Genomic DNA, 15,634 nt, shown 5'->3' on the forward strand with positions numbered 1-15,634 from the left:
AAAATTTAAATTGGAAAGAAAATGCTGTCTAGAATTATTATATTCTGAATAGAATGTGAGATGTAAGAGGGAAAACTGAAAGCTTCACCACAGCACTGTTCCAGCAAGAGGATAAGGAAGCCAGCAGTGTCTCATGGTGCCTCTGGATCTGACAGCTCTGGTTCTAGTTGAACACTTCCTTAGTACAGAATTAAAACAGGGTAATCCTGCATGATGCCACTAGCCATTGATGCTACTAACACTAAAAATTAAATTAATATAGTAGCTGATGTGCAAGAGGCTTACTGAATGCACCATTAGCAGCATGAAGATATTGAAAAAGAGGCATTGTGTGGTGCTGTTTGTCTCACACTTCTCTGGAGAATATTCCTTCCTCTCAGCTGCTTCTCACTCGGTGCCAGCCTTTCTTCTAGGTTTTTCTGAGCACTTGTTAACAGAGCAGTTATTTGTTTGTCTCTGAAAACAGCAGGAAACCTCCACATAAAGGGCATAATTTTGGAGTTCATCAATCAGATTCTATTTTGATGTTTAAGTTTTGGATATGTTAAATGGCAGCACCTCCTAAGTGAGTTGAATGCCGTTTCCCACCTCCGTAGACAGATAAGCACCTTGTAAATTCCATTATGGACAAAGAATCATTACAGTTGGAAATATAATAGTTAAATGGGCAATAAGTGTTCAATAGTAGCTTCTTCTTTGGTCTAGGACAAATAATATGTCTCCTGATTTTTGTCACTTTGGAAGTCAGACATACAGCAAGTGAAAAGGTGGATTATAGTTATGCATATGTAGAACAGGGATTATTTTGGGTCTTTTTAGGGAAGGTTGACATTGCTTCATCTTCTCTCCTTCAGTCGGCTTTGAGGTGCTAAACCATTATCTATTTCCATTTCAAACTTCTGTCTGTAGTACTGCAATGTTGACTGAATTTAGAACAGGAGAAATACCTTACCTGACACTAAATCATTCTCTAGCAATTTAATTTTGACAGTGGCATACTTCTACCTCTGTCACATGGTTGTTTAATAAATGTGTTTCCCTCAGTGGTTTAATTTATGTGCTTTATTGTCAGCTAAATGCTTAACAGAATAAAATATACAAGATGCTTTAATCTGTCTAATAATTACCAACTTATTTATGTTCTTCTTGGAAGAAGACAGATAAGCTGTAAGTCAAAGCTTAAAAAATCCATCTTTATAGCTGGAAAATTCTAAATTGTAAATTCTGATTGTTACATCTATTAATTTTTGTCTAGATAAGTTATGCTGCTATAAATGTATGGTCTAGACAACTTCTGTAAGTTACTGAAGCAAAGTCGTCATTCTTACTGCATTGCAATTGCTAATAGATAAAATACATTCATTATTTCCAAAACAAAGACAAAAAGTTCTGATTTTCCATGAGATCCTTCTGACCCTTTTGAAGGCAAGAGGAAGGGAGTCAAATTGAAAGTTCTTTTTGTATAACATATTCTTAGCTTGGAATTTTTTTTTTTTTCTATATGGAAATAGCATATAGCATTTCCTCTCTCCCAGCACACTGTCAAAAATGCATTTCTTCTTATATGAAGACTGAGGCACATAGGTTAAAGTTTCTGGTTACTACTGAATTTGTGTGATCTTATTGTCATCTTCCCCAGGCCTTTTTAAAAGCCCTTGCCAGAGAAACAAGTCCTTGCATGATTTCTTCAGTTTAAACTTGTCTTAAAACCACAAATGGATACCTATGAAGCTTGATAAGGTCATCTGAAGATTAGGTATTGCATAGAATACTAAAGGACAGGTGCTTCTAAAGACAAATACATTTATTTGGAAGGGCCTAATAAAATCTCTGGAGTGCAAGTAAACAGAAATGAGGCCATAAACTTCTGGAGATGTTTCCACTGTACATCTTTTAGGCTCTGTTTCCCTGTAAATAGTTTCTGCAGAAAAGTGACTGAACAATTGTAATGAAAACTCTTATCTTTGAAGGGATGGAGGGGCCCCTTACGATTCCCAGAATGGCTCTTTCATGTTTGTTTTGTTAAGGCCCTATTCTCCCTCTGCATCCAGACTCAGAGCCTACTGGAATCATCAGAGCCTCCTTGTTGCCTTTAAAGAGATTAAGCTTGTATTTTGAAAAGTTTAAAACAGTTAATCAGCAACAATCCTTCTGGTTGTAACTCTCCCCAATACATGGTAAAGTCTTCATTATTTTATTCTGTAAATTTAGCCCTTTTTATTATTGTAGCAAGTAATGTATGCATGCTTTCCTTCATGGAGAGAGAGCAGCCCTGCTGCTGTTGCCAGTACATGCTCTCCACACAGCCTGAGAGACACTTGGGCTGCCAGCCAGGAGCTGTGGTGTGCTGTTGTCACTCTGCCCCTGGCTTTGGTCAGTGAGCCTCAGGTACAGCAGTGAGGATCTAAATCTCTCACTGCCACAGCCAGGTATGAAAGAGGAAGGAAGAAAATGCAAGATCTTAGGGGCAGAATTTGTGTTCCTTTTTCTCTGAAGTAAGTGCCAAGGAAAACAGGCTAATTCTAGAACTCCAGAATAGATTCTCTTTTTTCATTTTTTACTGAGACCAATGGTAGCAGCCACTGGAAATTTTAGTTGTTATTTGATGTAGGAGTTGTTTGGCCTGTCTGTGTTCCTTAATATGCAGAGGTTTGGATGCCTCTGGAATCATGGAGTTGATTGGCTTTACCTATGAAAATGTCAAGAGATGCTGGCAAGCAGGATGTCAGGTCTTTTCAGTCACCTGGGAAATCTCTTGAGGACAGGAAAGGTGGGAGAATGGTGAACCTGAATCTTGGAATGGTGCTGTCAGGCCCCAGGATTTCTCCAGACATCTGTCTTGGCAGTGGTTATAGTCCTTGTGGACTGCACCTCTGAAAGAGTCCTCTTGTCCTTGATGGAGCTTGCATGGATTAGTTTGTATCCTTATGACATAGAATTTTCACTTTCTGGAGCTGTGTCTCAGCTCTGAGACAGAGTTCTGTGTTTCCTGGTATTCCAGTTCAGAGAATCTAAAATGGTGATAACTGAAATAGAGATGCTAATGAACTATAAATATTTGTTATAGGTTCAGGACCTATAAGGTCCTGTAAGGATATACCATCCAGAATGGTGCTGGTGAATTTGGCAAATAGAATATCCATGCTGCTTGCCTGGATCAATGTTGTTTTGCATTTCTCTAAATTGTATCTGAACCAGCCTTCAAAAAGGATGGACTCACTGACTGACTGCTGCAGGAGGGTTTGCGTAGAAACTTGACAAAGCTTGCAGTTTGGGTAGTGTTAGGAAAAAGTACTACAAATCACAAAGAAAAGTTTTTCATTATCAAGTACTTCTTTGACCATTTTTCAAGATCTAAGGCAACCCATAGACCTGGGAGGAGGTAGTAGAATTTTTCACAAAGACTTACTTGTTTTTTTTATATCCAAGCCAGCCGTTATGCCTCTTTTCAAAATTACATATTTATGTTCCCTAACATCTTTTTATTTTGTTAAGTGAAAAATATGATAGTTTTCCTTCTGTATTTTCATTTTATGTTTCATTTATCCATAATGTATGCACTGCATTTATTTTGCTCAGTATAAATTAGCTGTGTTACAACAGCTAAATATCTGCAACTGACTTTAATTTTCAAGTGCTCACTTTCAGCTGGGCTTTTTAAATGTATATAATTTCTAGGTGGAAAATTTAAAACACAAGTGTTTAAAATTTATCACTTGAAGAAATTTGTGTTTACTCTTACTTTCATTCTCAGTAAAACTTATTCTGAAACCAGCTATTAAATACCTGTTTGTTTAGGCTTGTTTTCAAATCTTTGTATGTAAGTGCTTTAAGTTACTGCTGTGTTTTTGTACTGATGGAATGGAAAGTGTTCCCTTTTAGCCAGGTCTACATATAGAGAATTTTCCCTTGATCTTGTTAGACCAGTTGGTCCTATGTTCCACCCCTCTCACCCCCTAGTATGTGTTTGCACTAAGTTGTCCTTTCTGTGTTGTTTTTGGTTTTTGGGGGGTTTTTGTTTGTTTGTTTGTTTGTTTATTTTTTATTTCCATTCAGTTTATGGTAATACTACAACCAAAAACTAGGCGCTGTTTTGTGGATGTGGAAAGTTTTAGATTCCTGTCTTTTCCATGGTGTTCAAGTCTTGTTTCATTTATTTGGAACCCTTTAATATAAGAAGTAGCTGGCTAAAAATAATCTTGTGTATTGAATGTGTGTTGTGGCATATGGAGATGTTGTTTAAAAAGTTGCAAACTGATCACTTTGACTGTTGAGCTTTCAGAGAGGTGTAGGTGAGCTCTTGGACTGAAATCACAAAGCAAAATAGACTGCAAGTCATGAGAGGTTTGTGTAGCATGAGTTTACAAGTGAAATCTAGAAATAATCTTGTGAAAATGAATGAATGCTACAAAATTTGATTGATATTTCTCCTCCAGTTTCTATTTTCCTTCTGACTCTTTTGGAGTATGCTGGTAATAGTTATACCATGGTAACACTTGTCACAGCCATCATTTTTGGTATTCTGGTGCAGTATGTTACTCCTCCTTCCCTCCCAGTGTGCCCTTTAATTACAGCCTGTCACAGGAATGTCTGGGAAAGTGAATAATGTGTACATAGCAGCCCTCGTGGCTGGCCCAAAGGGTGCTGGGAGTGGGGCTGCCCCCGCTCTTGTGTTCTCACACTCTGCTGTGGACAGCCTGAAAAGGAGACGTGCCTGGCATGAGACATGCAGCACTTGAAAGCTGTTCTTTTGCTGCTTGGAACAGAGTAGTAGAAACATTTCGATAAATTCTCCAATGTGCAGATCATTAAGGTTCTTGATGGTGCTTAAAGGAGCAGTCCTGTTATGCCATTTATATTGAGAGCATTACCAAGGCAGGGTAAAATGTTTAATATTTGCCCAAATTTTTGTATGAATTTGCTGTGATCTTGTCTGTTTCTGAAAGCCTCGCTTTTTGTATCTGCAGGAAGAGTTTTAGCTGACTTTCAAATGCAAATTGCAACTTTCTGGCTCAGTTATACTCATCAAGAAGGTTGTTTTCTGTGGAATTGATGGATACATTAGTTAATAGAGGAGCTGTGTTTCCAAAGCCTTCAACAAAACCATCATATTAGTGATTAAACAAGTTTCTCACTTATTCATCCTTTCATATGCAATATTTGCTGTGAAAGCAGCAAGAAGAATTTGGAAGTTCACTTTAAACATTAGATGCAACCAGGGAAAACACAGGAACTGAACTTGGGAATCTCATTTTGAGGAAACGCCACCTGAAGCAGAAAGTAAAAAGCTTAAAGTTTTATAATATCACCTCAGATAGGAACAGTTCCCATTTCCCCCAACTAGTCTTCTTGTGTAAATGAAAGCAGAAGCATTACAGAGGAGTGTGAACCATTGGTGGTGTGGGCAAAGATGTATTTCAGAAGTTATGTCAACATAAAAATTTGATAAATTTGAGAAAGTTTAATCATATAATAAAGTACCATTTATTTTTCTTTACAGAAATATATTTAATTTAATTCTACACTACCTTTATGTGCTTCAATACATCTTTCTTTAAAATGTAGGTGATTTACAGGTTGCTAAGGATCATGTAGCCCATGGGCTTATCTTTTCACCATGTTATTTTTCAGTCTTAACAGAATCTTTGTAAATTTGATTATTTAGTAAACTACAAATTACGTATTCAGGTGCCTGTTAGTAAACTTCTAATTTACACTTTCTGGTTGCATTTAAGAAGGAAATAGAGCCCTTGTATGCATTCTAGGATGGCAGTTTCTGCTGTAGAAAGTCTGGGGCATTTCTTCAGAAGAACATCGGGATTTTTTTAATGCATGAAATTTTGCTCTTTTTGGATTGCTGATTTTTTTTCCAGCTTTCTAGGAAACATTACATTTTTTTAAACTTTATTTCTTTGATTCAGGCTACTTATATTTGGCATAACTGAGGGTCAAATTGGGGAGAAAATCTATGTAGCTATTTCAAATAGTCCTTCCTCTTGTGCCCCTCCATCAGTGCATACACCAGAAATAACACTCACCTGTATTTTGAAAATAGTGGCTTCATGGAGTGTATTTTGGCAAGGCAGGGTAGCAGGTGCTGTTGGAACATTTCAGACACATGGTGAACAAGTTCCTGTTCTTGTCTGCAACAGACAGGCTCCTCTGTCTGGGAGAGGGTGGCACAGACATGCACAGAGGAACAGAACTATAAAAAGTCAAACCTTTAATAAGGAAGACTGCTGTGCCAATAAGAAAATATTTCTAGGTCTTATGCTTTACCAAAAGTTACTATTTTTACTTCCAGTGATAAAAAAAAGAAAAGGAAGGCAGAAGGGAAAACTAGGAATGTCTTTAATCAGCTCAAGTCCTATTGCCATGTAACTTAAACCTGGCATCTTCTATGCAGTGCCTGGGCAGATGTATGAGCAAAGCTCTTGGAGGCTGATACTGGGAATTGGATGGCAGCTCTGAGCTTATGTCAGTGTGCCTCTATGTCCCTGACTCGCAGCTGATTCCCACAGGAGTGAGATACTGGTAGTAGCACATTTCCTGCTCAGTGGATTTTCCCTGGCTGGATGTTCAGCTGCAATATTTTGAATTGTATTTGCAGCATTTCACACTGAAACTAGGCAGATAACAGCAAATAGTTCTGTGACAACTTAAAAAAAAAAAAAAAAGCTCATTTTATATCATCTTAAATTCATCTTATGGTATATCATCTTGTGATTTCTGCCATCATTGCTGTCAGCCCCAGATTTTGCAGTGCTTGCTTCCCAGAGGCTCTGCAAGAAGCAACAAATACCTCACTATAAAGTTTTAAAGTAAACTTGTCATATGCTATGAAGAAAATCTATTTTTAGACATACCTTGGATACTAAAGCAGTTCTAAAATACAGTGGGACACAGGCTTTAATGCTCAAACCCCAGGTACAAAGAATTTGTTTGTGTATTTTCTTTTACGATTACATTGAATGGTAGTTATAATAGGGTTAGGGCATTCAGAACACTTGGAGCAGGGTTTGCAGTTTATTATCAGCATTTTAAAATAATCAGTAGTCAGAGAGTGGAACATCTCTGTTGACACATGAACACTGTACTCAGGAAATAACGTGCTGCTTCCTGCCAGCCTGAAGGCTTTGTTGTCATTTTTCATTTCTGCTGGCTCTGAGCAGTGTTGCTGTCTAAGACACAGCACTGTCCATTAGTCACAGATGGAGAGCACTGTGAGGTGACAGATGTGTCCATGTGGAGCAGAGATATCTGATAGGAGTATTTCACTGGGGATATGAACTGTTTTTGCAATTCATGGTGTGCACAGCTGAGTGCTGTCTTTGTCTCTACTGCACACTGCATCTTTATGGACTGTGATTATAATAAGAGGTATTTGGGCTCTCCTAGTGATGTCTCTGTGCATATTACACCACCTGTGCAGCCAAGAACCTTTCCAAAAGCATAGCATTTACTTTGCTCATGAAAGCTGACATACACATATGGTGGAAGTTTAATGTCAGCTGTTTTGATTGCTTGATTGTGAGAATTGTTTTATTTTATTTTTTGACTCTTGTACTGAATAACCCAAACTGATGGGGGAAGAGATGATTGAACTTTGAGTCTTCTCTAGGCAACCACCTGAAATAAATTTAACAGCCAAAATGTTGACAAGTAATTGTGTAGTGTATCTAGTTCAGCCTCAGCACTTTATGCTGTAATAGGTAATTAGGAGGAAAGCAAATGAAAAAAGAAATCCCACGTATTGAGTTTGATTGGGGTGCCCACAGCTGTTCCTGAATTGGCAATTTAGTTGTTTGTGCAAAGGCAGCAACCTGGACATCACACTTGTTCTCAAATAGCATCACTAATTATTTTAGAGAGTCAAAAAGGAAATTGCAAATGTTTTACATAGCCCATTGGAAGCACTCAAGGATTTTACAACTGGTACTGATTTGACAACCAGTTTTGAAGAAACAGTCTCAAAGACTTGGATGGCAGAGCAATTTCTCACAGCTATTGGAAATTAAGTAAAACTATTCATTTCTTACTGATTAGTCCATTTTGGTGCTTGCTTTTTGATGTGTTGTTGTCATATATAGAAGGCAAGTTCAAAGTATTGTTTAGATTTTGGTATTGCAAAACATAATTTTGATTTTTTTTTTTTACTCATAATTATTTTGACATACAGAATACCTTGGTCAGTGCAATAATATTTCACAGAGTTCCTCTGTGGAAAGTGGCAATTGCTGTTTGGTTTATGGCATGAACTGCTTGAGGAGAGAGGCTTTCCATGGTGGGGGGGATACCTGCTCATACTGTTGAACTTGCCTGTGGGCAGACTGGTGGGAGCAGGGAAGATTAGAGATGGTAGACCCCAAATTCATATCTGACATCTGTGAGATCAAGTCACATTAGACAAGTTTGATAGGTAAGCAAATGAGTTTACCCTCCAATTGTGATACTTGTACACTTGGGAACCTATAGAAGAGCTGGGAGTTAGATAAATGCACAGAAGAATATTTGCTAGTTCATGCTTTGAGAGAGGCTCCAGTGATTGCCTTGAGATTAAACAGTCATTTTACAATGAGGTAAAAACCTGCCTAAGCAGAGAAAAATAAAGTTCATTGTTATTAGTGTGACACTTTCAGGTTTTAACTTTCAGCTGTTTTAACACACTGGTCTGAGTTCCTGTGTTGGACCTCTTGGTGAAAAAAAATAACTTCCTAGGGTCTGATATTTTTTGTTTAATTTGTCTTATGTAACAGAAAGTTATTGTCACTTAAGGACTATGATATGCAGTGGGCTAATGATATATCTGTTTTAGTTTGCAGCTCATCTAGTGAAAAACAAATACCCAAGGGTCTGCATCCTTGATGGAGGAATCAACAAGATCAAGCCAACTGGTCTCCTCACTGTTCCTTCTCCACAAATCTAAGTGACTGTAAACATTCAGGACAATCTGTCTCAAGAGGGAAGTCCTACATACAGTACAGATATCCTGAACCTAAAGGGCATTATGGCATCTTCACAAGCTATCCTGGTGATCAGTGTCTTATCCTGCAGCTGTAGAGCCCAGGAGTTTTGTGTTTGTTCTTTAATATAGAGCTTAGTTGGAACTTATCAAAGCTGAAGCTTTAAGCTTTCCAAGAAACCTCTTTCAGCATTCATGCTATGCAGAAGTGCTTGGGCAAATCTGAACACAGAGAGAAGAACTTACCTGGCTTTTCGTGTCTTATATTTCTGTGGAACAAAATTAACTGACACTTGATGGCTCTAAGGTGCACTTAGATTATTTGAAAAAGTGTTTTACTGTGAATATTGAAAGTAGCAAAATGAAACTGTACCATGTATATTGTGTGAAAAAGTATGTTCCTTAATATTTGAAAAGTAATTGCTATCTTCTGACTTGCTTTATTTCTGAAAATGTGGTTTTTTCATCTGGTTTGGAAATAAAGATGTTTCCCAAATTGAAAGTCACTGTAAGAGCGGCTGCTGATTCAATCCAAAATCTATCACAAGATGGAAAATTTCTTCTACTCTGTGGTGAATTTAATAATCTATTTCTATAATCATATCAAATGTGACCATTTCTGGAACAATTACAGTTACCAGAAGGGTGGGCTTTCAACAATACTGTGTCTTAGGAGTATAAATCATTTATTCTTAAAATAATAGTGTGCTTCCATTTTAGAATCTCATGCCTTGGAAGGAAACATTGTGATTTTAATTTTCATGTGAAAACATTCTAGAATTATCAGTCTTGTATGAATTGGAAGTTGAGAGTTTTCTTTGGCCCTCTACTCTTTCAGCTAGTGGTGTCAATTTTCTTGGTGCTCTTTTAAGTCCTTGAACATGAACTTGAGCACTGACAGATCGGGACAGGCTGCTTTTGAACAAGTGCTGCAGATGAGTGAAAGCAGGCTCCCACAAAGGGCATAAGGTGGCTGGGCAGTAAAGATGTAGGAATTACCTTGCAGTAAGAAGCCAAAAGCATTTAAAGCACTGATAGAAACAGGAATTGGACTATCTGTTGCTGAGAAGCTAAAAATAAACTTGATTTGGACAACTACCACCTTTCAAGAGATGTGGGAAAAGAAACCCCAACACCCTATTCCTCCCCCTCAAAATCCCATGTTAGGTTTGCTATCTTGTCAGGTCCATTATTTTAAAAGTAATGCTGGAGATTGGAGGAAAGCTAGGAAAATAAAATAATCTGTCTTCAATAATGCTCCTTGAACATATTACGTTGAATCCAGGAAAACTAGTTATGATAATGTAAGGCTGTCAACATGGCACTGAAATTAAATGGGAATGTGGAAGAATGTGTTTTAGAAGACAAGAAAGTGTTAGATTTATCTTTTTACATTTTTAAAGCTGGAAAAAACTGATGCGACGTAAGGCTTAATAATCACTGAAGTGTGAGGATTAAAATGTATTGTGTAAAATTAACAAAATTACACTAAAGTTCTGTTCATCTGGTTACAGTTACATATCAGCTTGCATTATAAATTTGACATCCTGCTCTTTTATTAGAGCATCATCTGAAACATGTCAGTTTCCACAACACAAGCTCACTGTTAGGGTAATGAGGATTTGCTCTGGAGATGGGATTATTGTATGCCTTATTTGAGGATTTTATATCAGGAATAGGGAATAGTTTCAATTTGGCAAACAGATCATTGCAGCAGTTAGCTATTTTGTTTTTTCTGTCACAACAGGTTTCCAAAAGAGAAGTCTGGGAGGTGGGCAGTGAAAGGCTGGGAACAGTTTCTGTAAATCACAGGCAATCTGATCACTTGTTCTGTGGAGTTTTTTAGTGTTAGTTGTTGTTGGTTTTGGGGTTTGTGATTCTGGGAGGGGTGTTTTGGACTGAAACTGTGGAAGATGTGGTAGACATGTGAGAGGTGCTGAAAGAGGAAGTCTTTGTTCTCTCAGTGGGACAAGCATAAGGTTTTGTAGAGTTCTTGAAAGATTTCTGGAGGCTGAGTTTTCCAAACATGTGCATTTCTAGAAGCATGGTTTGTCCAGCTGTACCATTCTCTGTTTTAGACTGCAATTGGATGCCATAAAAATTTAGTAGGACAAAAAAAACCCCAATATTAATGTTCCGTGTTGATGTCTTCTGCTACTAGCATAAAAATATCCTAACTAAATATTTCCCACTGTTGGGCCTGGAAAATGCAGCCTCTCTTAGTCTGTTTTTTCCTACCTTTTTAAAAACATCCTGAATCTGCCCCAGCCACCTGGGCCTATAGCTTCCTGCCAGGACAGCCATATTCCCAGAGGGTACCCATGTGGGCTTCTAAAAATACAAAGGAATTAATTTTCTTTGACAGCCTGAGACCTGTTGATCATTTTAGACTATGAAACAATTGCTGCTGCGACTGGAATGTCCTTCTTCAGACAGCTTACAGTCCTTTGAGCTTTTTATTGCAGTTTGCATCTAAGTTCCTTGGGATTTATTTTTACAAGTGAATATTTGTCCTTCTTTGGACAAGTGGATATTTGGTTCACTTCTTTTGGAGCAAAGACTAAGACTATTTGTTCTTATCCAAGAAACCTCCTTTCCTGCATCCCAGGTGTGCCTAGGCTCTCTGTGACCAGGGTACCTTCCCTGTTCAGGACAGGAACAACTCGCACAGCAGCAGAAGGGAGGGAAGTTACAGTGTTTACTTCACTGTAACTTTCACTAATCTGGTTTGCTTAAGATATTTCTGGTTTGCTGTTTTTTGAGGTGTTTTGTTGTCATCTCAATTTAGCATAAGTCTTCCATTCCAAATTCTGTTCTTCCCACTGGTAGTCTGTTTTGGTAGACTCTTCCTGGTATATCTGAACTAAAAGCAGTAACCATAGCAGGTGAGCAGATGCTGGTATGTATTCTTTCATTTAGATCATTTATTTTTCTGATTTCCAAGATGACCTCTAGAGCTGCTAAGGGCTAAATAATCTGTAAAAGTGGATGAGGGTTAAATTTCCTTCCTTCTTTCTCCCAGTTTTAATCTATCCTTAGGTTTACTGACAAGACCACTGCACTTCAATGTGTTGCCTGAGCCTTTGTGCATTCATAATCTGTGTAGGCATCACACAGTGGTATGATCTTATTTCTGTGACCTTTTGGATACCAGTATCTAGGCTTCCTGTGATATTTTAGTCAGCTAAGGACTTAGCTGGACTTCAAAACTGCATCACACAAAATTCAATAAAACAAAAAACCCCAAATGAAATTACTTAGTTCTTCAGCAGCTGCATCACTGATGTTATTATTGAAGGAGGTACTATGAGAACCTCTTAGTTCTGTGGCCTGAGACATCCTTGCTGCTCTTATTTACAGGGTGTGAATGTTGTACAGAATATCACTTTTCAAGATTTAATTTATGTTTGTACTTTTAGTAGCTTATCAAGTTCCTTCAGTTAATATAAAAAAATAGGTATGTCTTTATTGAGCTTTCACAGTGTTCAGATTCAGTTACTAAGAGGCCTGGGAATTGTGTGGGACTGAGTATGGCCTTTTAATCTCCCATTTTCAGTTTCATGCTTTTGATGCTGATGAGTCAGACTGGCCTCTCCCATTGTTAGATTAGAAACTTTACTGTCATCAGTCTTATCTTGCTATTTTTAATTCTTTTTGTTGGGCCTAGTTCGTGAAAATTGACTGTAATAATTATTATTCTTCCCAAAAGTATTTCTTTCCAGGAGAAGTAATGAAACTTGATCTGTGCTGACTTAGCTAACATCAGATTTGTATGTTTAACTAGCAAAATTACAGTTTTTCCTTTCTCTTTGAATCCTAAGCTATAATGCTGGTATTGTCAATCTTTTAGATTTCCAGACTTAGTAGAAAGCTGATGCCAGAAACTGCAGGCTTGTTTGGAACTCGTGTTTAATTTACTTTTCAAGTAACCATGAAGCTTTAAGTTTGCCACTGGTAGTGTCTTTTAAATAATAGCCCCCAAATACTTGTTGGACAACAGTCTCTGTTCTATGACAGCAGAGTCTGTATTCCTTTCATTTAGATTTAAAAATTCTTCTTGTACTGCTATAAGCATTTGTGATTGAAGAGAATTCAATTTGTTATATGTTTCTCATTATATCAGCATTTAATAACATTTAACCAATGTTATACAGAATTTAAAGTAACTTTAAAAACATAAAATCAGTAGAGTGCTATTACCACTGAATCAATTTGTAAGTATTTTTTGTAAAGCCTTTTCCCAAAATTTTTTTAACCATAATGAAAATCCATGTTCAGATTGATCTCTAATAGTAGTTTTGCATGTAAAGGTACAGAGACCCCAGTGCATGCACTCCTGTAATATTTTGCTTCCCTGGTGATAGGTCCTTATGTGCTTTAGGAGCAGAGACACCAGGTTTCCAGACACAGTAGTCTGTCTAAAAGACCAGATACACTAAAGGAATGTGGTAATCATTGGATTCAATGGGAACAATCTAGAGAACAGTTGCAGATCACTGGTTTAATTAATGTTTCCTAATTGAAGCAGGATTAAATGTCTCTTCCTTGTCTATCTAGAATTATCTGTCATTACCTCATTTTAGAGAGAATTAGTACCTGGTGGTATCAACTTTTTTTTCAGCCAAGCTGGGCAAAAAGAGTAAAACTGAGAGTACAGAAGAGGTAGCTGTAATAGTTATGGAGTAACATTCTTGCCATTTTGTCAGTTAACTTGATTTGACTCTGTTCAGTTGCTATCCTAAATGTGGGTTTTTTTCTCAAGTTCTTTGAAACTTGAATGAGTTAATATCTCTGATTTTACACCTTTGGTTTAAGTAAAGCTGATATTTCAAACAACATTATTTCTCCAGCCTCAAAGAAAAAGGTGACATCACATGTAGGATATTGGCCTCAAAAGAGGAATTGCTGGTTTTCAAGTTTTGCATGTCCTCAGTGGGGACATGCCCTCAGTTCAGTGGTAGCTCTGCAGCAACTGGAATGCCCATACTCCAGGTCTGGAGAGATGCCCATGTACAATAAGCACCTGGAGGAAGCAACATGGAGAACTTAAGTATAAAACTTTATGGGTATATATGTGGCTATATTATGTGTATGACTACAATATAGTTAGTAAACAGCTTACTTTAAATTGACAAGATTGTTAAAAGCTGCCAGCTCTTTTTGGAGAATACTCTGAACTCAGAATACCTCGAAGAGGTTGTAATAATTAAAATTTCTCCTTTGCAGTAATTGTATAGGTGTGCAGTGCACACACTTACATGTTAAGCCAAGGGCTTTGCTAAGCCAGGTAAGTCCTCTTGTCACTTCAGAGAGAAACTTTGCAATTACTTTTCAAGGAGAAACCAGTGAAATGGACAGTTAGAATCCAGTGCTGTTGCAATATGCCTGAGCTCAGTTGTTCTAATTGCTTCTTTTGAAATGTTTTGTGCCTCTTGGTCCTATACACACTTACCCTACTTTTCTTCTTAAAGCCCTAAAGAGAAATTATTATTTACCCGGGCTTCTTTGATGTCATCCTGCCTGATAGCTCTTAATGTGCACTTTACAGGCTCTCCCTCTCTCCTTCCAGGATTTCATTCAACTTTTCATAGGGCCTTACCTTTAGCTCACCTTCCCTATTGGAAATATGTGATGAGTTTTCTTTCTCAGAAGAGTTTTTTAATGCACTCCTTGTGTTTACTGTTTGTGGAAGCTACTTGTTCCTTATTAGCAAATGCCTGAAGCCACTGACATTGGAATCCTGGGCTTGTCATGAAATGATATTCCAGCTGTGCACAATGGATGGGAGGGCAGGAGAAGTGGAAAATTTCTCTCAGTGCTTCCCTTGGAAAGGCATCCCTCCCATGATTAATCACTGAGAGGAGTCTTCATGGTGATGGATGTGAACCAGTGGGGGCAGCAGGAGAGAGCTGAAGGCATCAGGGAGTTATTCTCTAATCCCTCTTTCCTGGCAAGGTACAATAATTGACACATAGAGCTTGTGCTTCAAACTGCAGCCTCTCGCTCACTGCTCCTTACAGGAGCACCAGTTCCTCATGGGCTGGGGCTGCTCTTGGGTGAGCACCTCCTGAGACTCTGCCATGAACTGTCACCTTCTCTTCTGGCAAAGACAAGACAAGGTGCCTGCCCTTTGTTTGTTTTGTTTTTCTTCGTGTTTTTTAAGTAGTGGGAAAAGACAGGCACTGGAAAAATTCAAGTAGCTCTACCATATGTGCTGCACATGAAAGTTGTGCAATAAATGGTCAGGGTGGCAGTAATCTAAACCATTTAAACAAATCTAAACAATCTAAACATAGCAGTAATCTAAACATATCTCAACAATGGGATCTGCATTGTACACCTGTTCACTTGTTACAATGCTCTATTGTCCAGTTGCAGAGCCTCACCTGTTCACAATTTACAACACCTTGATAGATTACTACAGCATTGGACTATAGTTTTGTGCAGAAACATCAGACTTGTGTGAGCCAGATAAATAAAAGGTTATTTTTTAGAAGTCTTCAGTTACATAGAGGTCTTGCAGGAATCTGAACCCTTTGTTAAATGTCCAGATGGGACCCAGGTTTCTTAAAAATCAGACCTCCCCACTCAGTGCTAAACATCTGAAAATTTGAACTTGAGCCTGGAAAATTTGTCCTCAAAAGGGTCAGGGTTTACATACACTATCTGTAG

General features: G+C 37.9%; 1 protein-coding gene across 11 annotated transcripts in view; it reads left to right on the plus strand.

Moving 5' to 3' along the window:
- The window catches only part of TBCK (TBC1 domain containing kinase), a 117,985-nt gene that overhangs the window by 77,780 nt on the left and 24,571 nt on the right, over positions 1-15,634 (plus strand). For 9 of the 11 annotated variants that reach the window (XR_014954856.1, XR_014954859.1, XR_014954857.1 and 6 more), the window contains one exon: positions 8,816-9,464. The exons of the other annotated variants lie outside the window; for them this stretch is intronic. Coding sequence is in view for 6 of the 9 variants with exons in the window: in XM_085578109.1 (XP_085434235.1) it covers positions 8,816-8,926 (111 nt within the window). In the remaining 3 variants the exon portion in view is untranslated. Of the gene's footprint in view, positions 1-8,815; positions 9,465-15,634 lie in introns of those variants that run through there. 11 annotated transcript variants of the gene reach the window in all.

The sequence above is a fragment of the Lonchura striata genome, chromosome 4, assembly GCF_050655825.1.
Source record: "Lonchura striata isolate lonStrDom1 chromosome 4, ASM5065582v1, whole genome shotgun sequence".
Taxonomy (NCBI): domain Eukaryota; kingdom Metazoa; phylum Chordata; class Aves; order Passeriformes; family Estrildidae; genus Lonchura; species Lonchura striata.